This window comes from Cucurbita moschata, unplaced genomic scaffold (assembly GCF_002738365.1).
Source record: "Cucurbita moschata cultivar Rifu unplaced genomic scaffold, Cmos_1.0 Cmo_Scf00012, whole genome shotgun sequence".
NCBI classification, from domain to species: domain Eukaryota; kingdom Viridiplantae; phylum Streptophyta; class Magnoliopsida; order Cucurbitales; family Cucurbitaceae; genus Cucurbita; species Cucurbita moschata.
This window is the reverse complement of record NW_019268528.1, coordinates 2,745,240-2,769,438: the sequence shown is the minus strand read 5'-3', so window position 1 is coordinate 2,769,438 and position 24,199 is coordinate 2,745,240. Positions and strand designations below refer to the sequence as shown.

The 24,199-nt window shown below is 37.2% G+C and overlaps 3 protein-coding genes and 1 non-coding gene across 7 annotated transcripts in view; 2 read left to right on the top strand and 2 right to left on the bottom strand.

Annotated features, from left to right (window-relative positions):
* Positions 1 to 4,995, bottom strand: part of LOC111450580 (alcohol dehydrogenase-like 7) — an 18,862-nt gene extending 13,867 nt beyond the window's left edge. For all 4 annotated transcript variants that reach the window (XM_023090780.1, XM_023090783.1, XM_023090784.1 and 1 more), the window contains exons 1-4: positions 4,848 to 4,995; positions 4,634 to 4,770; positions 2,188 to 2,234; positions 842 to 1,170 (exon numbers count right to left, since the gene is read on the bottom strand). In XM_023090780.1, the coding sequence (XP_022946548.1) occupies positions 842 to 1,170; positions 2,188 to 2,234; positions 4,634 to 4,770; positions 4,848 to 4,899 (565 nt within the window). In that variant the 5' untranslated portion in view covers positions 4,900 to 4,995. The remainder of the gene's footprint in view (positions 1 to 841; positions 1,171 to 2,187; positions 2,235 to 4,633; positions 4,771 to 4,847) is intronic.
* A 1,111-nt stretch (positions 4,996 to 6,106) lies between these two features.
* Positions 6,107 to 17,684, top strand: LOC111450582 (alcohol dehydrogenase-like 7). Its single transcript, XM_023090790.1, has 11 exons — positions 6,107 to 6,213; positions 10,808 to 10,820; positions 11,850 to 11,986; positions 12,068 to 12,114; positions 14,032 to 14,357; positions 15,155 to 15,237; positions 15,336 to 15,411; positions 15,494 to 15,558; positions 16,387 to 16,482; positions 16,559 to 16,723; positions 17,433 to 17,684. The coding sequence occupies exons 1-11, from the start codon at positions 6,172 to 6,174 to the stop codon at positions 17,547 to 17,549; spliced, it is 1,167 nt and encodes a 388-aa protein (XP_022946558.1). The 5' UTR covers positions 6,107 to 6,171; the 3' UTR covers positions 17,550 to 17,684.
* On the bottom strand, positions 9,964 to 10,099 carry LOC111450869. Its single transcript, XR_002711890.1, has one exon. It is a non-coding gene; the product is annotated as a small nucleolar RNA Z247 (small nucleolar RNA).
* Positions 17,685 to 19,201: 1,517 nt separating the features above from the next.
* Positions 19,202 to 23,722, top strand: LOC111450583 (alcohol dehydrogenase-like 7). Its single transcript, XM_023090792.1, has 10 exons — positions 19,202 to 19,448; positions 19,561 to 19,697; positions 19,792 to 19,838; positions 20,303 to 20,628; positions 20,901 to 20,983; positions 21,066 to 21,141; positions 21,318 to 21,382; positions 21,880 to 21,975; positions 23,177 to 23,341; positions 23,419 to 23,722. Exons 1-10 carry the CDS (start codon positions 19,397 to 19,399, stop codon positions 23,533 to 23,535), a joined length of 1,164 nt encoding a protein of 387 aa, XP_022946560.1. The 5' UTR covers positions 19,202 to 19,396; the 3' UTR covers positions 23,536 to 23,722.
* The last annotated feature ends 477 nt before the right edge of the window (positions 23,723 to 24,199 follow it).

Genomic DNA, 24,199 nt, shown 5'->3' with positions numbered 1-24,199 from the left:
AAAAAAAAAAAAAAAAAAGGAAGAAGAAGAAGAAGAAGAAAGAAGAGCACATTATTGGTATAAATAGTAGCTATTAATTCTTTTAAACATTTTTCAACCATACTTGCATATCTTCGAGATTTCTCTCGTTTGAATGTTTTCCAATTCATTCATGTACCCTTCTTATATTTGGACATTACAAAATTTATCTCACTCGTATAATAGTAGGCAAAAAAACAAAATTTCTCCTCATAACTTCATAAGAGTGTAATGTAACTTCAATTTAGTGGGAATCTTTTTTACTCGAAACTAAGTTCACTCAGTCACAACCTTAACTACGTTTGAATTTAGCTCTAATATTTTTTAGTACAGTAAATGTGAGGATGGAGGAACAAAGCTTCAACTTAAAGAATGAAATGGATGCATTGTCCACTAAAGTTATATTCAAATTAACGAACTCTAAAGTTAAATAAGTCATATGAAAGTATACTTTTTATAAACATACTAAAAAATATATTCATGTGTCAACCAGTAACGGCACAAACTTTAAAATATTCAAAATATAGAGCAATTCATAAGTGTTAAAAAATTTGGCCATGAAAATAGTTTGACATAGCTACAAAATCAAGAAAATAAAAATAAATAAATAAAAACCCATAACCCAAGCAAGAAAATGTAAAAATAAATTTAAAAAAATCTAAAAATCTAAAAAAGTAAATAATAGTTTGGATTAGCTTTCTAAGTACATAAATAGTATTTTTTTTAAGTGTAAAAATAATATTCTTAAACTGTAGAAAATCAATTCAAATAGACCCTATAATTAAAGTTGATTCAATGAATAAAAATAATACGTTAGAACTACCTGTCGATACGCCACAGCCAAGGAGGCATGCCTTGTCGGGAGAGATGAGAATAGGATCAAGCTTAATGAGGTGAGTAACATCCACCACAGTGTACTCGCTGAAACTTGACACAAACATAAAATGATGCAAAACCTCTCCACTAAGATCAGTGAACCTACTCGTCCCACATCGAGGCATTCCTTGAGAGAGTTTGTAAGGATGTTCAGAGCAAATATTGCTCTTATTTGATGTACAATCTCTACACTCTCCACACTCAGCCAGGAACGTTGGGATCACAATATCTCCTTGCTTTACTTCACTCACTTGGTCTCCTACACTCTCAACCTCTCTGCTACACCAAATAGGTCAAACGATAAGCAAAATTGTAAATGGAGCCTGGATATTAACAACCATAAGGCTCTAGTAAGACTATCCAAAAAGCAGCTTAACCACTCTAGTATGTAAACAAGAATGGTTGAATTCCTCGTCGTAGATTGACCCTTATTGCCTTAGAGAGAAGAACCAAATGGTGGAACATTTTTTTGTCACTTCCTTCAAATTTTTACAATGCTTTGATCTTGATGTTCCGCAAATGAGCCATACATCTGTATCTATGATTTCTTTTTTCTAAACAAGCAACAACCATTGCTACAGACATGAATCTTCTTGTACTTCGTTCCAAGAGAACACAATGTCAACAACTCAGTGAAACTTTTATCGCTTCGTCCACACTTCCAAATTATTTAGTTTCAGTATAATAATTTCTCGACATCAACTAGTAGTTCCTCAAAATTTTCTAATTTTTCATCAAAATAATTACACGCAACCTCAAACATCCTTATTGTGTCATCAACATTGTCACTCGCTCAAAACTTCTTTTGCACACTAGTAGGCAATTTTCATTGTTTGTCTTAAATGGTAATGATTCACCATGAAAATCCACGTCTTCTAGCTTTGATTGATAAAATAACAAATATGTATCTCTCACTACATTCACATTTTAAGAATTGACATTCACATGCTTCGAACATGGACAAAATGGCTCCCTCCTACGTTTCTTTAAGCTTTTCTAAACTTCCATACTAATCTCATTTTAGTCTCTAAACTTTCAATGGATTTTTTTTTTATAAAGCTACTTATAAGGTTATATCTACAATTTGTTTCTTGAGTTTTTATGATTTTTTTATTAAAAAATAATAATAAATATAATCATAATAAAATTTTAGAAACAAAAACTTCAAAATAAACCATAAAAATTGTTACACTATGCTTTGATAATTAGATTGGAAAATAGAAATACAAATGATAGTACCTATGCTAGATATTAAAAAAACAAATCAGAGAAAATGGAGGCTTTGTGACTTACCCAACAGCTTCGTGGCCCAAAATTCTTGGAACAATCCCCGGAGGATCCTAGTGACATTTGAATATTCGTAGGTCAACCATAGTTAACCAATTGAACTTCGTTCTTTTCTAAAAAAATAAAATTAAAAATCTTGTTCTTAAATGAAAAAAAAAAGGGAATAAATTAACGATCAATTAAATCTCTGATTTTTGTTATTCTTCGAAAATCATGATAGTGACATTGGAACATAATTAATTCGAGCTTTTTTGTGCTGTGTGACGGTGAGATTAGAACATAAATGTGACACCAAGTAAATAAGGGATACATGAATGAATCAAAACCATATCTGAATGAGAGCGATACTGAGGATAAAATGACTAAGAAAGGTTTAAAAAAAATTGAAAACCACTACCTATACCAACAACGTGCACTTTCTTTTTTGGTGGCTTAATCATAGGAACTCCATGGTTAAGCGTGCTTTATTTGGAACAGTTTTGTGTTAGGTGACCTTCTAGGAATTTTCCTAGGATGCATGTGAGTGGGGACAAAGCATCTTAAAAGGACTCATGTTAGTTTATGGGAATAATTTTCACTTTTAAAAAGCGAGCAGTAGGTAACACGACCATGTCGCAGGGGATGCAAGGGAATGTTGGGGTCATTAGGTGTCGAATTCGAATTTCGAATCCTGAGCATGGGTATTTACAAATGGTATTAGAGTGATACCTCTCTCATCAAGATGTGGTTCAGGGACCAACCAAGGCAGAAGCCGGTGGGCATGTGACACTCGAGTAAAGGAAAGGTACATGAATAAACTGAGACTACATCCGAATGAGAGCTATCCTGAGGATAGGATGACTAAGAAAAGCTTAAAATAATTGAAAGTCACTACCTATACCAACAACATGCACTTTCCTTTTTAGTGGCTCAATCATAACCAAAGTTAAGCGTGCTTGGAGCATATGTTGGGTGACCTCATAGGAATTTTCTTGGGATGCATGTGAGTGAGAATAAAGCATGCTGGAAGACTCGTGTTGGCTGTGGGGATAGTCTTCACTCTTAAAAAGTGAGTAGTAGGTAATGTGACCATGTCGCAAGGGATGCAGGGGAATGTTGGTGTCATCAAGTGTCAAATCTGCATTCTGAATTCTGGGCATGGATCATAACAATAAATGAGAAAGATCATACAACTAAACCCAAAAAAGAAGTCCTCTCTACTAAGAAATTCGAGTCTTAGATATCAATGAGCCAAAAATCAAGGCCATCATGTACCCTTTTATGGCAAGGTGTGAGTGGGGCTTTGTCATAATTCACAATGGTAATAATTCGTTGGGGCCTCTAATAAGCTTGTTGAGGCTGATTTTCCTTTCTTGGATTGGGTTGGGATCTCCATGACACATAGCCCATGTTTCCACAGCCATGGAACAAGCTTACGAAGACTCCGGTGGGAGTTGATCTTCATCGTTAGTCTCCTCAACAAGTAGGGTTTCGCCCTCCTCGATAATTGGGTATTCATTTATGGCCAAAGGTAAATATTATGTCGTACATTCGATCTCAATACAAATAGGAAAAGGTTGTTTATCAAAGCTCCTTTCATCTGCAAAGAAATTTGGGGGGATGGTGGATTGTGGTGAAGACCAATGACGGGAGAGATGGGTTGAGGTAGAGTCAGAGTAGGGGCTGGATAGTTAATCCTTTAACGTAGTGTGTTAGGTGGAAAGGAAATGGGTAAAAAGGGTGGAAGATTTGGGAAAAGGCTGGTGTGTTATGGGAGTTCAACATCACATTTTAATGTTCAATAGGCTCAAAATATGATTCAAATCACATTTTAATTCTACAATAATCTCTAATTCAAACTTCAATCACACTTCACGAGTTCAAAATCAAACTTTAATTACCCAATAGACTCAAAACCACAATTCACACTTTAATCACGTAATAAGTTTCAAACCAAATTTTAATCACACAAATAAGATCCAAATCAAAACTTTAATCACACACGATAGACTTAAAATGAAACTTTAATCACACGAATAGGCTCAAAATCACACTTTGGTCACACATTAAGCTTAAACACAAATTTAAATCAGACAACAAACTCCAAATTAAACGGTAAACGCATAGAATAGGCTCAAAATATAACTTTAAACGCTCAATTGACTCCATATACCAAATTTAATCACAAAAACAAGCTCAGAATTACACTTTAATCACACAAAAGCCTCAAATCAAACATAACGACATACATGGCCTCCAAATCACACTTCAAACACACAAGTAGGCTCCAAATCACATTTTGAACACATAATAGACTCGAAATCACAATACAATCACAGAAATAGGCTCAAAATCAGACTTGAATCCCACAATAAATCCCAAATCAAACATTAATCAGATAAATAGCCTTCAAATCACACTTAAATCACACAAATGAGCATAAAAAAACCACAAAGCATTGAGAGAAAGGAACCTTCATCTTCCAGTATTTGACATCGGTGTGACAGAGAGAGGTGCAAATGATCCGTATCCGAACCTCATAGGCCATCGGCGGAGCTACCAATATCTCCTCCATCACTAGCGCCTCCCCAGCCTTCTGGCACACCGCCGCTAACAAAAATTAAGTTTCAAAAATACAACATAAATTACGAAACAAAGAGAAGATGATGTAGTAAGGAACTTCATACCTCTGCACCGGATCGGCTTACCGCCGTTCGCCATCGACGATTTATGCTCCATAAGTGAGAGGATAAGAACAATTGCAGTCGGGTACGGCTTTCCTCCTCACCTGAACCCCTCCCTTCAAGAGTTACCGGTGAGATTAAAGGGTATTGACTTTTGTAATCATTTTTTTAGACACTACAAAAACTGACTTTAAAAGGTGATAAAAAACTTCCATATCTAAGATTTGACATCCGTATCAAAGTCAGACACCGAGCGGTATGTCAGCGAGGATGTTGGACTCCAAGAGGGATCTATCCATATCCAAGATTCGACATTGGTATCAAAACCAGACACCGAGCGGTGTGTCAGCGAGGACGTTGGACCCCAAGAGAGATCTATTCATATCTAAGATTCGACATTGGTATCAGAGTCAGACATCGAGCGATGTGTCAGCAAGGACGTTAGACTTCAAGAGGGATCTATCCACATATAAGATTCGACATTGGTATCAGAGCCAGACATCGAGCGGTGTGTCGGCGAGGACGTTGGACTCCAAAAGGGATCTATCCATATCTAAGATTTGACATGGGTATCAGAGCTAGACACCGAGCAGTGTGTCAGTGAGGATGTTGGACTCCAAGAGGGATCTATCCATATCTAATATTCGACATGGGTATCAGAGCTAGACACTAAGTGGTGTGTCGGCGAGGATGTTGGACTTCAAGAGGGATCTATCCATATCTAAGATTCGACATGGGTATCAGAGCCAGACACCGAGCGGTGTGTCAGTGAGGTCGTTGGACTCCAAGAGGGATCTATCCACATCTAAGATTGGACAAGGGTATCAGAGCTAGACACCGAGCGGTGTGTCGGCGAGGACGTTGGACTCCAAGAGAGATCTATCCATATCTAAGATTCCAAGAGAGATCTATCCATATCTAAGATTCGAGTATCAGGACCAGACATCAGACTCAAAGAGGGATCTAGTTACTTGTCTGTTTGTTTATGTATATATATATTCTATTTTAAAATAGGAAAATAATAAATTTTAAAAAAAATAGGAAAAGTAATTGAATGTAATATTTTATTAATGGAAGATTTAAAAATGATGAGGGGAGGAAAACCAGAATGAATCCTAAATTTGTAATAAATTCCAACAATTTAAATCTATTTTTATTTGTTTTTCCTAAAAAATAGGATTTAGTTTCATTATTTTGTAAAAGAGAGGCTTTGAAATTGCTATAAATTATGTATTTTGAAATCACCATTTTTCATTGAGCTCTCTAAACATCTGTCTGGAAGGACAACACACAGCAGCTGCCGGAAAACTTCTCCCCCAGGTCCGCCATGGAAGATAAGGCGCCGCCACCCACCACCGTACTTCAACCTATCCGTATCAAGTTTATGCAAAACTGTGCCTCACACTATTGAGGACATATTCTATTTATATTGGCAAAAGATTAACTAATAGATCCGATTTCATAGGAAACTAACGAAGTAAGCCTATTCTTATGGAATGACTAACTTCAAGCTATTCTAATGGATTGACCAATTCTAACAGTCCCCTTCAATCCCAACAAGTCTTGTACATGTTGAGATTGTTACAATGTGTAGTAAAAGGAGTTTTAGACAGTGGTTTTGTCAGGATATCAGCTACTTGATCACTTGATGAAATGAACCGAACTTCCATTGCTTTACGTGCTACTTGTTCTCGAACAAAATGAAAATCAACTTCAATATGTTTCGTTCTAGCATGAAATACTGGATTTGAAGTTAAATATGTAGCTCCGAGGTTGTCACACCAGAGGCGAGGAGCCTTTGATTGATACACGCCCAGTTCCTTCAGTAATGACTTGATCCAAATCATTTCTGCAGTAAGATTCGCAATGGCCTTGTATTCTGCTTCGGTGCTTGATCTTGACACTGTAGCCTGTTTTCTGGAACTCCATGAGATTAGATTTGCTCCAAGAAATACAGCAAAGCCGCTAGTTGAACGTCGATCATCGGGACAACCAGCCCAATCAGCATCAGAAAACCCCGACAACATCATGGTTGATTTCTGAATTTTCACTCCTAATGCTAGTGTGCCTTTAACATAACGAAGAATTCTCTTCACAGCACCCCAATGAGCATCAGTAGGTGTATGAAGATATTGACACACTTTATTGACAGCAAATGCCAAATCAGGCCTAGTCATTGTCAAATATTGTAGTGCTCCCACTGTACTTCTGTATTTGAATTGTTCTTCAGCTGATAAGGGTATTCCTTGTTCTCTGAATAATTTTTCAGCAGAACCCATTGGTGTAGACATAGGTTTGCATTTTTCCATGTTTACTCTTTTCAACAAATCTAAGGCATATCGTCTCTGTGACAGTATGATACCATCTCGTGTTTTCTTGACTTCAATACCCAGAAAATACTCAAGACCACCCAAATCTTTTACTGCAAAATCTATTTTCAATTTCTGAATCAACCTTTCGGTTGCTTGATCAGAGGAGCTCACAATAATTATATCATCAACATAGATGAGCATATAGATAGTTATCTCTCTGTTTTTGAGAATAAAAAGAGATGAATCAGCTACTGAAGCCTTGAAGCCTAACTCAATAAGTTTTCCAGTCAACCTTGAATGCCAAGCTTTTGGGGCTTGTTTCAGGCCATAAAGGGCTTTCTTGAGCTTGCATATGTAATTCTTTGGTTTGGCTGAGTCTTGAAATCCTGGTGGTTGTCGCATGTACACTTCCTCTTTCAGAATTCCATGCAAAAATGCATTTTGGATATCAACTTGTCTCATATTCCAGCCCTTGGTTACTGCTAGCGAAAGAATGACCCTGATTGTTGACGGTTTGATCACAGGGCTAAAAGTATCAGTGTAATCAACACCAAATCTTTGCTTGAATCCTTTGGCAACTAATCTTGCTTTTAATCTTTCAACTGACCCATCTGCTTTTCTTTTCACTTTATACACCCATTTACTATCAATGAGATTTATTCCAGGTTTGGGTGGAACTAGATCCCAAGTGGCATTTCGTTTTAGCGCTGAGAGCTCATCATTCATTGCTCCTCTCCATCTTGGATGTTGCATGGCTTCCTGCAGGTTTCGAGGTTCAGTAGCAGTCTCTATGATCGGAGTTGTGATAGTTACAGCACTTGCGAATTTTCTTGAGGTTTCTGAATATCTGATAGTTCCATCAGTGAATTGTTTAGCTTGTACAATGTTATTTCTCAACCTTGTTCGCATTGGATGTTGACTAGCTGCTTCAGTTGGTTGATCAGACACATGTTCATGAGTTTGGTTTTGAGCATTGATCGAACTGCTCTCAGCTTCATATTCTGCAATTTCCTCTGAACTTCTTGTATTATCTGCAGAAGATAAGCTGACACCAGACAAGTTGTCACTAGCAATATTATCAGTTTGACCATCATTCATATGGGAATTACTAACAACTGGTTCAATATCTGTAAGAGCATTTTCAGTGTAAAAACTAGCAAGTTTGGCTAAGGCTGGAAGTAGAACAGGATGAGGTGGATTTGTGGTTTTGTTTGGTGGCTTAGATTCTTCAAAAGGAAAAATATTTTCATCGAAAACCACGTCTCTAGAGATGTAAATACGTCCTGTACTTCTATTTAAGCATTTATATCCCTTATGAGAAGAACTATAACCCAAGAATATACATCTAGTAGTTCTGAAACTCAGTTTCTTGTTGTTGTAAGGCCTTAAATTAGGCCAGCAAGCACAGCCAAACACCCTAAGCATGGAGTAGTCTGGACTTTTACCAAACAATTTATGAAGTGGTGTGTCTTGTTGTATGGTTCGGCTGGGCATTCTATTTATAAGAAAGCAAGCTGTGTTGAAAGCTTCATCCCAGTAGGATAGAGGCATGTTGGCTTGAGCGAGTAAAGCAAGGCCAGTTTCTACAATGTGTCTGTGTTTTCTTTCGACTAACCCATTCTGCTGGTGTGTGTGAGGACAGGAGATATGATGTTCAATGCCTGTGGATTTGAAATAATTGTGTAACCGATGGTATTCACCCCCCCAATCTGATTGGACGGAGCGAATTTTGGTATTTAGCATAGTTTCAACATGTTTTTGAAATTGAAGGAACACAGACTCAACATCAGATTTGCATCTCAGAAAGTAAATCCAAACATAACGACTAAAATCATCAACAAAGGAAACATAATATTTGGAATTATTTACTGACGCAATGGATGGACCCCATACATCAGTGTGAATTAATTGAAGGGGTGCTGTAGATACATGCTGAGAAGAACCAAATGGCAATTGATGTGCTTTCCCTAATTGACAAGCATTACAAATTGAGGAAGAGGGAATATTAGTATCTATAGCTAAATTATTATCTTGTAGAATTCTAATGGTAATTGGAGATGCAGGGTGCCCTAGCCTTCTGTGCCATTGTTCTTTCGAAAGTTTGGCTGTCAGCAAGGCTTGACTGAAATTATGCGGTAGAACGTATAGGCCATTCTTACATCTACCGTGGAGCAGGAGTTTCTTCGTGACTCGGTCCTTAACCAAAAAATAGTTTGGGTGAAATTCTACAACAGCATTATTATCAGATGCTAGTCTTTGTACTGAAATTAGGTGCTTATTGATTTTAGGAACATATAGGATATGTTTCAGAACAAGAGATGAACCAGAAATTAATGAATTCCCAATATGAGAGATAGACAAACCTGCGCCATTTGCAACCTGAATTTGGTCGGTGCCAGTGTAGCGTTCTCTGGTGGTAAGCCTCTCTAGGTCATTGGTGATATGATCTGTGGCTCCAGTGTCAACATACCAGTTTGTGTCACTAGTGTATCCACTTGTTGCCAAAGCTGCTTGTTTGAGATTATTTTCGGCTTGATATGCCTGATCAAATCTGTGCCAGCATTGCAAAGCATCGTGATTGGGCTTACCACAAATCTGACAGACAATGCCTGAGCTGCTTTGTGTCTTTGATGGTTGACGTCCAGGATTGTTCACAGTACGCCTTGATTGTCCATGACCACTATTTAACTGACGACTACGACCGCGACTACCTCGACCTCCATTGGCACCTCCACGAATGGATATCCTATTGACATTGTTAGCAGATGAAAGTTGCTCAAATGTACCCTTACGCAAGTGCCGCATCTCATAGCTCAGCATGTGAGCATACACGTCGCTGACAGTGTATACATCTGTTCTGGTTGTAATGCTTGTGACTAGAGGATCATAATCTGGACCAAGTCCTTGCAGCATGTAGGCGATGAGTTCTTCATCCTCTATTCGCTTGCCAATGGCAGCAAGTGTATCACCAAGATGTTTTACTTTACGAAAGTAGTCAGCAATTGTCATGTCCTTTTTCTGGATAGTAGAGAGTTCCATACGGATCTGCATTGCTCTTGCTCGAGATGTGGAAGCAAATTGTCGCTCCAGCGTAATCCAGGCTTCTCGTGCAGTGGTGATTCCAACCATCGTGCTGAGAACCTCCTCAGTGACTGATGAGTTGATGAGGCTGAGTACCAGCTGGTCCTGGGGGTACCAGACTGTGAACTCAGGGTTGATGATAATTTTGCGATTCCCTGTTTCTTCACTTGGTTCAACGGCGATCGTCTGGCTTGGTGCAGGCATGGATCCATCCACAAAACCAACAAGGTTTTGGCTACGCAAGTAGGGAAGGATTTGGGTAGACCACAGTAGATAATTTTCTTGTGTAAGCTTAACACTAATCACCTGACTGATCGACGGAGAAGACATTGTGTTGTTTGGGATTGACATGTCTAACAGCAGAGGCTATGGATCTCGTGGATCTTATTTCGGCTCTGATACCATATCAAGTTTATGCAAAACTGTGCCTCACACTATTGAGGACATATTCTATTTATATTGGCAAAAGATTAACTAATAGATCCGATTTCATAGGAAACTAACGAAGTAAGCCTATTCTTATGGAATGACTAACTTCAAGCTATTCTAATGGATTGACCAATTCTAACAATCCGTTGTAAAGGTATTTCTTCACATATTTTCTTCGATTATATATATATATATATATAGACCGCTCAAAAATTCATGAGGTTGATGATGATATTTAATGGGCCAAAATGGACAATCTCGATTAGCAGTGGACTGAGCTTTTATAACTTTTATAAACTACTAGTGTTTGTTGGATGATAAAAGTCCCACATTTCCTAATTTCGGAAATGATCACTGAGTAAAATAATTACTCATCCATTGGTACGAGGCATTTTGGGAAAACCCAAAAAATCTCTCCCTATGTTTATAACGAGTAATATCTACTAGTGTTTGTTGGATGATGAAAGTCCCTACCGAAGCAATAACGGTAAATGGTCAATAACTCTTGGGAAATATTCAAGTATCTAAAAGAAAGAGACTGTCAAAGTAATTATGTTGGAATTGAGTCGTATAGCTTCTCATTTGTTATGGCTTGGCCTTTTTATGGCGGATATTGGCGCACAGACTACCTTCTTCTATATTTGCAGAGAAAGGGAATTAGTATATGATCCATTCGAAGCAGCCTTCGTTATGAGAAGAGAATAACGAGTAATATCTACTAGTGTTTGTTGGATGATAAAGTCCCACATGGGTTTATAAACAAAGAATACTCACTCCATTAGTATGAGGCATTTTGGGGGTGGACAATATCATACCATTGTGGAGAGTCTGTTCGTCTAATTGTGTTGGAATCGCGTTGGATTTGGTATCCCATCGGTGGAATCGTGTTGGATTTGGTATCCCATCGGACTATGTGTGTAAATCCTTCACTAGCCAACCGCAGATAATATCTAATGAAAATTGTCATGAAGATTTGGTTCCTGAATCAAAGATTTAGGAATACTTTTACATTCCGAATCTGTTGGATTCGTTTGGTATATTAATCATCTTGATTCATGCATGAGCATTAGAATTAGTATTGGTACGTCGGTACAAGCGTATAATTTTTGTCTTTTTATTTAATTTATATTTGTGGGGGTAAGTACGATCGATCTTACTTCTGCTTCCGCTACAAATTTGTTAGCTGCTGTGTGTCGTAAGCCGGGGGAGGCACTAGTGATGGAGGAGATAATGGTGGCGCCGCCTATGGCTCATGAAGTTAGGATTAGGATAATATGCACCTCTTTGTGTTACAGTGACATTACCGTCTGGAAGATGAAGGTTTCTCCTTTCCTCATTTTAGCCCTTCTTCTACCAATAAAATGAACTAATTTTCTTTTTTTTCATATTCCATTTCTGAAGGATCCTCCTGGGATTGTTCCTAGAATTCTTGGCCACGAAGCCATCGGGTGAGTTTTCCATTCCATACGTAACATTTTTATTTCGGTTCGAACTTCAAACGAGAAAAAATGTGGGTGGGTTTGATTTATTTTGATCAGGGTTTGGTTCAATTTTTTTTAAAACTGAAAATTTTGAGTTGTTTTTTACTATGCCGGAGGCTCATCTCCTTTTTTTTTTTTTGGAGTCCCAGTTAGATAAACACTGATACTAGGCAGGCACTGATACCAGTTAGACACTGATACTAGGCAGGCACTGATACCAGTTAGACACTGATACTAGGCAGGCACTGATACCAGTTAGACACTGATACTAGGCAGGCACTGATACCAGTTAGACACTGATACTAGGCAGGCACTGATACCAGTTAGATAAACACTGATACTAGGCAGGCACTGATACCAGTTAGATAAACACTGATACTAGGCAGGCACTGATACCAGTTAGATAAACACTGATACTAGGCAGGCACTGATACCAGTTAGATAAACACTGATACTAGGCAGGCACTGATACCAGTTAGATAAACACTGATACTAGGCAGGCACTGATACCAGTTAGATAAACACTGATACTAGGCAGGCACTGATACCAGTTAGATAAACACTGATACTAGGCAGGCACTGATACCAGTTAGATAAACACTGATACTAGGCAGGCACTGATACCAGTTAGATAAACACTGATACTAGGCAGGCACTGATACCAGTTAGATAAACACTGATACTAGGCAGGCACTGATACCAGTTAGATAAACACTGATACTAGGCAGGCACTGATACCAGTTAGATAAACACTGATACTAGGCAGGCACTGATACCAGTTAGATAAACACTGATACTAGGCAGGCACTGATACCAGTTAGATAAACACTGATACTAGGCAGGCACTGATACCAGTTAGATAAACACTGATACTAGGCAGGCACTGATACCAGTTAGACACTGATACTAGGCAGGCACTGATACCAGTTAGACACTGATACTAGGCAGGCACTGATACCAGTTAGATAAACACTGATACTAGGCAGGCACTGATACCAGTTAGATAAACACTGATACTAGGCAGGCACTGATACCAGTTAGATAAACACTGATACTAGGCAGGCACTGATACCAGTTAGATAAACACTGATACTAGGCAGGCACTGATACCAGTTAGATAAACACTGATACTAGGCAGGCACTGATACCAGTTAGATAAACACTGATACCAGTTAGATAAATACGACTCGACTCTCCAACAATGGTATGATAATAAACACTGATACGACTCTCCAACAATGGTATGATAATAAACACTGATACCAGTTAGATAAATACGACCCGACTCTCCAACAATGGTATGATAATAAACACTGATACCAGTTAGATAAATACGACCCGACTCTCCAACAATGGTATGATAATAAACACTGATACCAGTTAGATAAATACGACCCGACTCTCCAACAATGGTATGATAATAAACACTGATACCAGTTAGATAAATACGACCCGACTCTCCAACAATGGTATGATAATAAACACTGATACCAGTTAGATAAATACGACTCGACTCTCCACAATGGTATGATAATAAACACTGATACCAGTTAGATAAATACGACTCGACTCTCCACAATGATATGATAATAAACACTGATACCAGTTAGATAAATACGACTCGACTCTCCACAATGATATGATATTGTCTACTTTGAGCATTAGCTCTCATGGCATTGCTTTGAGGCCTTTTGGTTTGTAAACATTACTCGAATTACTCGAGTCACCAACCTAACCAATCTAAAATTTTGGGTTAATCCAATCTTCGAAATAATTTGGTTTAAAAATACTTTTTTTTTAGTCTCCGAAAAATTTATTTACGACTACTAAGAACGAAATCATTACTAAACGAGGCGGATCTAATGTGGTTGTTTGATGTTGCAGAGTGGTTGAGAGTGTAGGGGAGGATGTGAATGAAGTTAAGGAAGGAGATACTGTCATCCCAACATTCATGGCTGACTGTGGGGACTGTAAAGATTGCTTATCAAATAAGAGCAATTTATGTTCAAAGTTGCCTTTCAGTGTGTCTCCTGGACTGCCCCGATGTGGGACAACCAGATTCACAGATCTCAATGGAGAGGTTATTCATCACTTTCTGTTTGTTTCAAGTTTCAGTGAATACACCGTGGTTGATGTCGCCAATGTAACCAAAGTAGATCCTGCTATCCCTCCAAATAGGGCATGCCTCCTCAGCTGTGGGGTATCAACAGGTCTCCTTCTTACTCCATTATTCGATAACGGTTTTGTTTTTAGTGGTAGGCTCGCTCTCGTGCATAATGGGTTTTCAACGTTTGTAACCGTCTAAGGCCACCATTGTCCTATTTAGGCTTTCTTTTTCGGGCTTCCCCTCCGAGTTTTTAAAATGTACCTCCTAAGTACAGGTTTACATACCAAGAATGATTTGTTCTCTCCCTTAATCGATGTGGGATCTCACAATCCATTTCACTTCGGAGCCCAACGTTCTCGCTCACACTCATTGATCTCATAGTTCACCCCCTTCAAGGCCCCGTATCTTCGCTAGCACTCGTTCCCCTCTCTGATCAATGTGAGATCTCACATTAGAGAAGGGAACGACATCAATTGGAGAGGGAAACGAGGGATCTCACAATCTACCCCCTTTGAGGCCCAGCATCCTCATTGACACTCGTTCCCTCTCCAATGATGTCATTCCTCTCTCCAATCGATAGGATCTCACAATCCACCCCCTTCGAGGCCTAGCATCCTCGCTGACACTCGTTTCCTCTTCAATCGATATGGAATCTTACAATAGAGAGGAACGACATCGGAGAGGGAAACGAGGGAACTCACAATTCACCTCCTTCGGGGCTTAGCATCCTTGCTAGCACTCATTCCCCTCTCCAATCGATGCGAGATCTCACAATAGGGAGGGGAACAACCTCCATTGGAGAGGGAAACGAGTGCCAGCGAGGACACTGGCCCCAAAGGAGGTGGATCGTGAGCTTGGGTTGTTAACGATTTACGAGACGGTTAAATATTTGGGTTTCAGGGGTTGGTGCAGCATGGAGAACAGCAAATGTGGAGAAAGGATCCACCGTTGCCATATTTGGAATAGGGTCCATTGGTTTAGCTGTATGGCTTTCTTTTCTTTATTATATAGACTTTGTTTGAATAAAACTTGACCATGGGAGGCTGTGCTAAAGGTTCATGGTTCATGATTGTTGCTACAGGTCGCTGAAGGGGCAAGACTCTGTGGAGCAGCCAGGATTATTGGGATAGATGTCAACCAAGATAAATTTGAAATTGGCAAGTATTCTACAACTATTATTTTCGAAAACGAATACTTGTGTTCGACATTCCTTTACGATGTTCATTTCTTGATATGCAGCGAAACAATTCGGAGTCACTGAGTTTGTCAATTCTAGAAGCCTCGGCGATAAATCAGTAAGCCAGGTATGCAAATTACGTAGGAGCTTAAATATGATTCAGTTGGAGAGGAGAACAAAGCATTCCTTGTAAGGGTGCGGAAACCTCTCTCTCGTAGATGTTTTAAAACTACATAAGGCTGATAGCAATACGTAACGGACAATATCTACTAGTAGTGGGTGAGTTGTTACAACTAGTATTAGAGACAGAGTTTGTTATCATTTCGAATTAGACGATCCATTAATCGTGTGGAAACCTCTCTCTCGTAGACACGTTTTAAAACTGTGAGGCTGACAGTGATACATAACGGGCTAAAGCAGACAATGTCTACTAGTGGTGGGTTTAGGCTGTTACAATTGGTATCAGAGCCAAACACCGAACGGTGTGCCACCGAGGAGAACAAAACATTCCTTATAAGGGTGTGGAAACCTCTCTCTCGTAGACACGTTTTAAAATTGTGAGGCTGACGGTGATGCATAACAGGCTAAAGCAAACAATGTCTACTAGCGGTGGGCTTAGGCTGTTACAATTGGTATCAGAGCCCAAGACCGAGTGGTGTGCCACCGAGGAGAACAAAACATTCTTTATAAGGGTGTGGAAACCTCTTCCTCGTAGACACGTTTTAAAACTGTGAAGCCGACGGTGATACGTAACGGGTCAAAGCAGACAATGTCTACTAGCGGTTGGTTTGAACTGTTACAAATGGTATCAAAGCTAGACACCAAGTAGTGTGCCAACGAGAACGCTAGACCCCTAAAAAAGTGGATTGTAAGATCATACATCGGTTAACGAACTACATCTACTAGTGGTGGGTCAAACCGAGTATAATATTAACTTCGTGTTCATGTTGAGCAGGTGATTAATGAAATGACGGGTGGGGGAGCGGACTATTGCTTTGAATGTGTGGGGTTGCCTTCCTTAGTTCAAGAGGCATATGCATGTTGCAGACAGGTCCTCCCAAGCTTTTTTGTTTGCATTTTGGTCCTTTCTTTGAGAAACTAAACATGTTGTAATTATTTGAGTTCAGGGTTGGGGAAAAACCGTCGTGTTAGGAGTGCACAAACCAGGATCGGTATTGAGTTTTGACTCGTTGGATGTTCTTCATACTGGAAAGACTCTTGTAGGATCATTGTTTGGAGGATTAAAGCCAAAATATGATATTCCTGTTCTCCTTCAATGGTACACTGATAAGGTAATCTACTGTTTCTTCTTGTTCTGAACTATGTATGTGATGTTCTATATTGGTTGTGGAGGAGAACAAAACACCTTTTGTAAGGGTGTAGAAACCTTCTTCAAGCAGATGCGTTTTAAAGCTAAAAAAGAACAGTATCTGCTAGCGGTGGGCTTGGACCGTTACAAATGGTATGAGAGCAAGACACCGGACCAGCCTTCTCGCTGTTCCCTGGGGGGTAGACACGAGGCTGGGTGGATTGTGATGTTTCACATTAGTTGGTGAGGAGAACAAAACACCTTTTGACACTAACCTTTGAAGGAGAGTGGGGAGGAAAACAAAACACCTTTCATAAGGACGCTGGACCCTGAAGAGGTGAATTGTGATGTTCCACACTGGTTGGGAAGGAGAACAAAACACATTTTATAAGGACGTTGGACCCTGAAGGGGTGAATTGTGATGTCCCACACTGGTTGGGGAGGAGAACAAAACACCTTTTATAAGGACGCAGGGCCCTAAAGGGGGTGGATTGTGATATACATTGGTTGGGGAGGAGAACAAAACACCTTTTATAAGGACGTTGGGTCCTGAAGGGGGTGGATTGTGATATCCCACATGGGTTGGGGAGGAGAACAAAATACCCTTCCCCTAAGGTGTGGAGGCTTTTAAGCCTTGAAGGGAGCTCGAAATCCAACTATTTTACTGATTTGAGATTGTTTTTGTTCCTTAGAAACTTGAGCTGGATAAATTTGTGACTCAAGAAATGGGTTTCGAAGACATCAATAAAGCTTTCAGTTTGCTCATCGAAGGAAAATGCTTGAGATGTGTGATGTGGATGAACAAATGAGCTGCCACCAACGGTCGATGAATTGTTATACCCTAACACACAAGAGAGTGATCATATTATACCGTAAACACACAAGAGAGTGATCATATTGTATTTATCGACTCGAATGGTATAAAAATAAGAAAACGAGATTTCTATTTCCTAGTACGATACACGGTCTTATAGTGGTTTGACGGTATTTACGTTCAAGTGATTCAATATTCATGAGCCTAAAAAAAGAGGAACGTAACGAGCATATTGATAGCTTGTGTACGTGTATAACAAAATGCATAAAAAGAGAAAATTATGTTCTTTTTCAATATATGACCTAAGTTGGTTCCATTTCTCAAATGGTTATGGAACCAACTAATATGCTAGACCTCTAAAAATGATACGTTAAAGATGTAATGGGCTTGCTCCATAATCCACTCTCTTGAGGGCTTAATGTTCTTGCTGGCACACCGTTCGGTGTTTGGCTCTAGTACCATTTGTAACAACCCAAGCCCACCACTAGCGGATATCGTTATACACCTGCACTCATAGATACTTTGTTCACAGACATCCACAAGATAGTAAATTTCTTATCTGTCCATAAATGATTCTGAAAAGTAAAAAGTCAAAGTCGACCATAATTTGTGACATTAATATCAGTGTAATTCCTCATTAGGATGCTTTTGACTTTTAACAACCAACTAAAATGGTTGGCTGTAATTCAATTTGTACATGAGTTTTAATAAAATATATCAATTTGTATGTTTAAAGTTGAGAAGTGAATGATTTCAGCCGTATATATTATAATATTATTTAATATTATTTATTAAATAATACTATTTAATAATATTTATTTATTTATTTTTGTATCTTTCAAACGCATCACACGTTTGTTTAAAATGATAATAATAATATTGTGGCAAATGGTGGGTAACTATATAATATATTTTTAATATTTATTTAAAAAATATATATATAATTACAGTTACATTAAATATTAAAAAAAATGTATAAATACATTAAATCAAAACATATATTTAAAATTTTGAATGCATTTAAATATCTTATGATATTTAAATATGATTTAGAGGAAATATTATATCGCAATATTCAAATATAATATTATATATTTGACAAAAAATAATTTGTGAACGAAAAATGTTGTCACGTGAACCAATCCAATCAGAAGGGTAAAAAAATAAAAATAAAATAAAGCATATAAAATTTAAAACATGGCGTTAAAGGAGGAACAGAAAAACATGTGTGGTTCATAAATGTCACATGTGTATGTGTTTAGATTTATTTACACGTGTAGACAGAAAAAAAACTTAAAATAATTTAAAATAAAATTTACAGAGTATTTTTAGAATTTAATTAGAGAATATAATATCATTTTATTTTTATTTATGAAATATTGTAGTTTTTATTAAAATATTTTATATCTATCTAAGAATTATAATAATTTTTTTTAAAAAAATTATTATTATAATTGAGAATAAATTTTAAAAAATAAAGAATTATAATATAAATGAAAATTTTCAAAGATGAAAAATTAAATAGGTAGTTGAATGTCTTTAAATACATACATATACACATATATGTATGTATGTATGTATGTATGTATGCATATGTCTATGTATGACATATATATATATATATATATATAGGTAGCGAAATCAGGTTCAAACGTATTTATTTCACTGGTTACATATAACGGACGACGATCTGCCTTCAAATTCCAACTCCAGGGCTCCAAATCCAACAATTTTTCTACTCTTTCGCTGCTTCAATCCCAAGAGATTACTCTTATCTCTCAGTGAAGACGTCGTCGGAGAGGACGGACTCTTATCACCGACAAACTCCTTCCGACCTCCGTCATGGAAGATAACTCCTCGGCTGCAACTGGACTTCACTCTATCCGCTGCAGAGGTACTTCTTCGGTTGTATTGTTTTTCTGATTGAATTTGTTTTTTTATCGAATGTCTCTTCCTCATTTCGTTTGAAATGTTTGATGTTTTTTAATGCGTTTGAAATTTGTTAGCTGCTGTCTGCCGGAAGCCTGGGGAGCCGCTAGTGATTGAGGAGATAATTGTGGCGCCGCCTATGGCTCATGAAGTTCGGATTCGGATAATATGTACCTCTTTGTGTCACAGCGATCTCACGTTCTGGAAGATGAAGGTTTCTCTTGTACTCATTCTTCTGTTTTTTGGTGTGAACTTTGTGGAATGAAGTGATTTTTTTACTCGATTTTTTTTATCTTCCATTTTCGAAGGATTTTCCAGGGATTGTTCCTAGAATTCTTGGCCACGAGGCAATCGGGTGAGTTCCACATCTCATTTTGAATTGTTTCAATCATCTGCTACCTCATTAAATGAAATTCGATCTTGAAGTTTCGGATACTTTTGATTTTTATTTGTTGTTCAGCGTTATTCTGGAAGAAATGTACTGAACAAAAAAATGTTGCCTGTGTTTTTTTTGGTGATTTTCAAATATGCTCTTTTCGTGCGCTGCATGAGCTGTATCCTGCTGTAAACGTGATGAATTTATGGCAATTAGTTGTGGTAATTGTATCCGATCATTCATTGGTTCTTCCGCTCGAGATAACTACAGATGAATAGGCTTTTCCTGTATTGCTTTGTGTACCAAAACGTCTAATAACTTAGTGACCGTCCTTTGGTAGTTGATCCGTGAATGACTTGTTCTTGAGAATAGGCAATTAATTCCGCACCAAATCTCTGTTTCTAGAAATAGACGTGCTTCAGATTTTTTGTTTGGCATTGCAGAGTGGTTGAGAGTGTAGGAAAGGATGTGAATGAAGTTAAGAAAGGAGATACAGTAATCCCAACATTCATGGCTGACTGTGGGGACTGTAAAGATTGCTTATCAAATAAGAGCAATCTATGTTCAAAATTGCCTTTCAGTGTGTCTCCCGGAATGCCCCGATGTGGGACAAGCAGATTCACAGATCTCAATGGAGAGGTTATTCATCATTTTCTGTTTGTATCAAGTTTCACTGAATACACTGTGGTAGATGTCGCCAATGTAACCAAAGTAGATCCTGCAATCCCTCCAAACAGGGCATGCCTTCTTAGTTGTGGGGTAACAACAGGTCATTTTCTTATTCATTACTGACTATTATGAGGGTTTGAATTGTATTCTCCTGAAAATGCTCGAGTTTGCTTCACAAAATCTAGTTCAATTCATAATATGCGATATTTGGTTCAATTCAAAATCTAGTTCTTCCTTTCAATTTTGCTCAAATATCATATTAACAAGATAAAATTTGTGAAACTATACAATGTTATCTTGTGCATATTTTGTGCATACTTGACAGTTTCGAGAGCACTCACAATTTATCAGAATGTTAACATTTGGTTATAGGGGTTGGTGCGGCATGGAGAACAGCAAATGTAGAGAAGGGATCCACTGTCGCCATATTTGGACTAGGGTCCATAGGTTTAGCTGTATGAACTGTCCATTGACTTAGTTTAATAAAACTTTGATAGGATCCTTAAGAAGCTTCATTGTTTACTATTGTTGCTATAGGTTGCGGAAGGAGCAAGAATATGTGGAGCAAGCAGGATTATTGGTATAGATGTCAACCCAGATAAATTTGAAACTGGCAAGTGCTTTTGTTTCTCATTTTCTTAATGTCCATTTCTTTAGTCTATTAAAATAGAATCCTGAAGCTCCTCCCCATTGAAGGAGCCACGAGTTCAAGATAAGATGCTCCATATTATGAATGCATTGTTATTTAAACTTAATAGTCATAAAAATGTGTGCATTTCCCAAATGCAGCGAAGAAGTTTGGAGTCACTGAGTTTGTTAATACCAGAAGTCTTGGGGATAAATGTGTGAGCCAGGTACGTAGTTTATCAATGTTTCAAATTTCCGTCACACTACAAATTGTAATAGCTCAAACCCACCGCTAGCAAATATTGTCCTCTTTGGGTTTTCCCCTTTGGGGGTTTTTAAAACTACAAACTGTAATCACTCAAATCCACCGTTAATAGATATTGTCCGTCCTCTTTGTGCTTTTTATTTTGGGATTTTTAAAACTACAAATTGCAACAGTTCAGGCTCACCGCTAGCAGTATTGTCTTTTTTGGGCTTCTCCTCAAAGTTTTTAAAATGTATTTGTAGTGAGAGGTTTCCACACCCTCATAAAAAATGCTTCGTTCTTTCTCCAATCGATGTGGGATCTCACACAAATAATAGCTCAGAATTCGTGTGCGTTCAGCAAATTTATCCCAAAACTTTTACAGGAAATGACTTAGTCATAGCATTGGATTGTTTACAGTATTGAATTCAGACGATGGCTTATAACTAAATAAACCTTTCTGATGTAAATGTTGAGCAGGTGATTATTGAAATGACTGGTGGAGGTGCAGACTATTGCTTTGAATGCGTTGGAATGGCTTCCTTAGTTCAAGAAGCATTCACATGCTGTAGACAGGTTCCACCCTTCTCTCTCTGTTAACAATGTTATAATATGAATTCAAAATATTTATACTAATTAAAAAATGTTGTATTTCTATTAAATAATGAACAAGTGTACAGATAAAAGATAAATAAGATAATTGATTACTAAATTTTTAAAATAGTATAGAATTAACATTTTTTAAATTATTAAGTGAATAATAGGATAAAATTGTCCAAAAAATATCCCAATGTCCCATCTTCCCTTCAATAATGCTTAAATGCCAACGATTGATAAAGACTCGACATAAAGGTCAAAATAAAAAATAAGAATTGATGAACTTAAAGATAGTCAAAATAAAAAATAAAAATTGATGAACTTAAAGATAATTTTATATTCCACTAAAAATTCTTGAAACTCACACCTCAAACATAGATTTCCTAAATTTAATCTTCCTTAAACTTTCAAACTTAACAATCTCGAGCTTAACGTGTCAAAATTATAGCCTTTAAACTTACAAAACTATTGTGATTAAACCAAAGTTGTTTGAACAATTTCATAAATTTAGTGTATAAAGTTTAAATTATAAATTTGTTCCTGTTTAGAAAAAGTTAGAAGGTAATTTATTATTATTTAAAAGTTAGAATTCATCACGATTTAATAAAATTCTTCCGGGTTGAATTCTAATTTTATAAACGATAGAGATTAAATTCTAATTTCTCTAAATTATTGGAGCAAAATTTATAATTTAGTCTAGTTTTACTTGTAATTGTAACTCTTTTATTAACGTGGTTGGTGAATTTTTCAAGTTGTTATTACTTACAATGGTTTTGTCCATACGGACATATCCAGAGTACTTTGCTAAATTGGCAAAAAGTACGCACTCTCGATCTAAAGGTTAGAGGTCTTAATCCACTATCCTACAAATGAGATTTTTAAAACCATGTCAAAATGGTTTTTGGATTATAGCAAAAAGAAAACTTCAATTGATAACGGAAAACAAAGCTCATATTTAATGTTTTTTAGTGTTTGAAAATTGTGTATCAACTTCTTTACACTGTTCATCAACTTTCTTGAGGAAGCACTTCAATTCATAGCAAATTTTTAAAAACAAAATCATGTTTTTAAAATCTAATTTTAAAAATTTTGAAAATTTCAAGCAAGATTGGTGGCTGTGATAGTTTATGAATGTTTATATCTTAAAATTTTATTTCTACAACTTCCTATTTGGCATCAGGGTTGGGGTAAAACAATCGTGGTGGGAGTGGACAAGCCTGGATCACTATTGAATCTTAGCTCTTACGAAGTCCTTCATCGTGGGAAGACTATCATGGGATCCTTGTTCGGGGGAACAAAGCCCAAATCAGATATTCTCACCCTCCTTAACTGGTACACTGATAAGGTAACCAACCCTACAAAACTGTGTTACTTTTTATTTATTTATTCATGTTCTTAATGTTCGAATTTTTTAACTATCAGAAACTTGAGCTGGATAAATTTGTGACCCACGAAGTAGGTTTTGAAGATATCAACGAAGCTTTTAATCTCCTAATTGAAGGAAAGTCCTTGAAATCTGTGATTTGGATGAACAATTGAGCAACTTCACCCCATCATGCATCGATTTCCTCGTTATTTCTTAACAAGTACGTCCATTTAAATCCTTTAAAAATACTCTCATTTTTATATTCCAGTTAGATTCAAATCTGGGATATACCTTTTATGTCAAATGAGTTTATAACTAGAATATTATCTTTGTTTATCATAATAAATTATTATTTGAATATGATTTTTCTTTGGTTTAACAAATGTTGATTCATGAGTAGGGATGGAAATAGAACTTTATAGATAAAACTTAGTATTAGTTTATATATTTGATATTAAGGTAAATTAATTAAAAGTGGTAAGCAATTACTATTTAATATTTAATACACATTATTGAATTTTGGTTTTCACGTACAAAATAACACGTTAAAATAGTATATATCTTTATTAATTATCTATAATAATATTCAATTTGTTCATAGAAAAAAAATCGAGGTTATAACAGTCCAAGCTGAATAGTACATATTGTCCACTTATGTATCGTCGTCGTCAGTCTCATAATTTTAAAACACGTCTGTTGAGAATAGGTCTCTACACTCTAGAATGCTTTGTTCCCCTTCACAGCAAAATGTTAGGTTGTGTTCTTTTTTCTTTTTTTGGTCGGAGGGTTGTTTGTTCATCATCGATTCACATTTGTAGCTATCACGTTTTGGTTTCT

Excerpts from the sequence above, each read along its gene's own strand:
- LOC111450583 (XM_023090792.1), top strand. The coding sequence starts at position 19,397 with ATGGAAGATAACTCCTCGGCTGCAACTGGACTTCACTCTATCCGCTGC. Across the intron at positions 19,839-20,302 it reads CTTGGCCACGAGGCAATCGG|AGTGGTTGAGAGTGTAGGAA; the intron begins GTGAGTTCCACA and ends TTGGCATTGCAG. Across the intron at positions 21,976-23,176 it reads CATTCACATGCTGTAGACAG|GGTTGGGGTAAAACAATCGT; the intron begins GTTCCACCCTTC and ends ATTTGGCATCAG.
- LOC111450582 (XM_023090790.1), top strand. The coding sequence starts at position 6,172 with ATGGAAGATAAGGCGCCGCCACCCACCACCGTACTTCAACCT. Across the intron at positions 11,987-12,067 it reads TTACCGTCTGGAAGATGAAG|GATCCTCCTGGGATTGTTCC; the intron begins GTTTCTCCTTTC and ends CCATTTCTGAAG. Across the intron at positions 14,358-15,154 it reads CAGCTGTGGGGTATCAACAG|GGGTTGGTGCAGCATGGAGA; the intron begins GTCTCCTTCTTA and ends TTTGGGTTTCAG.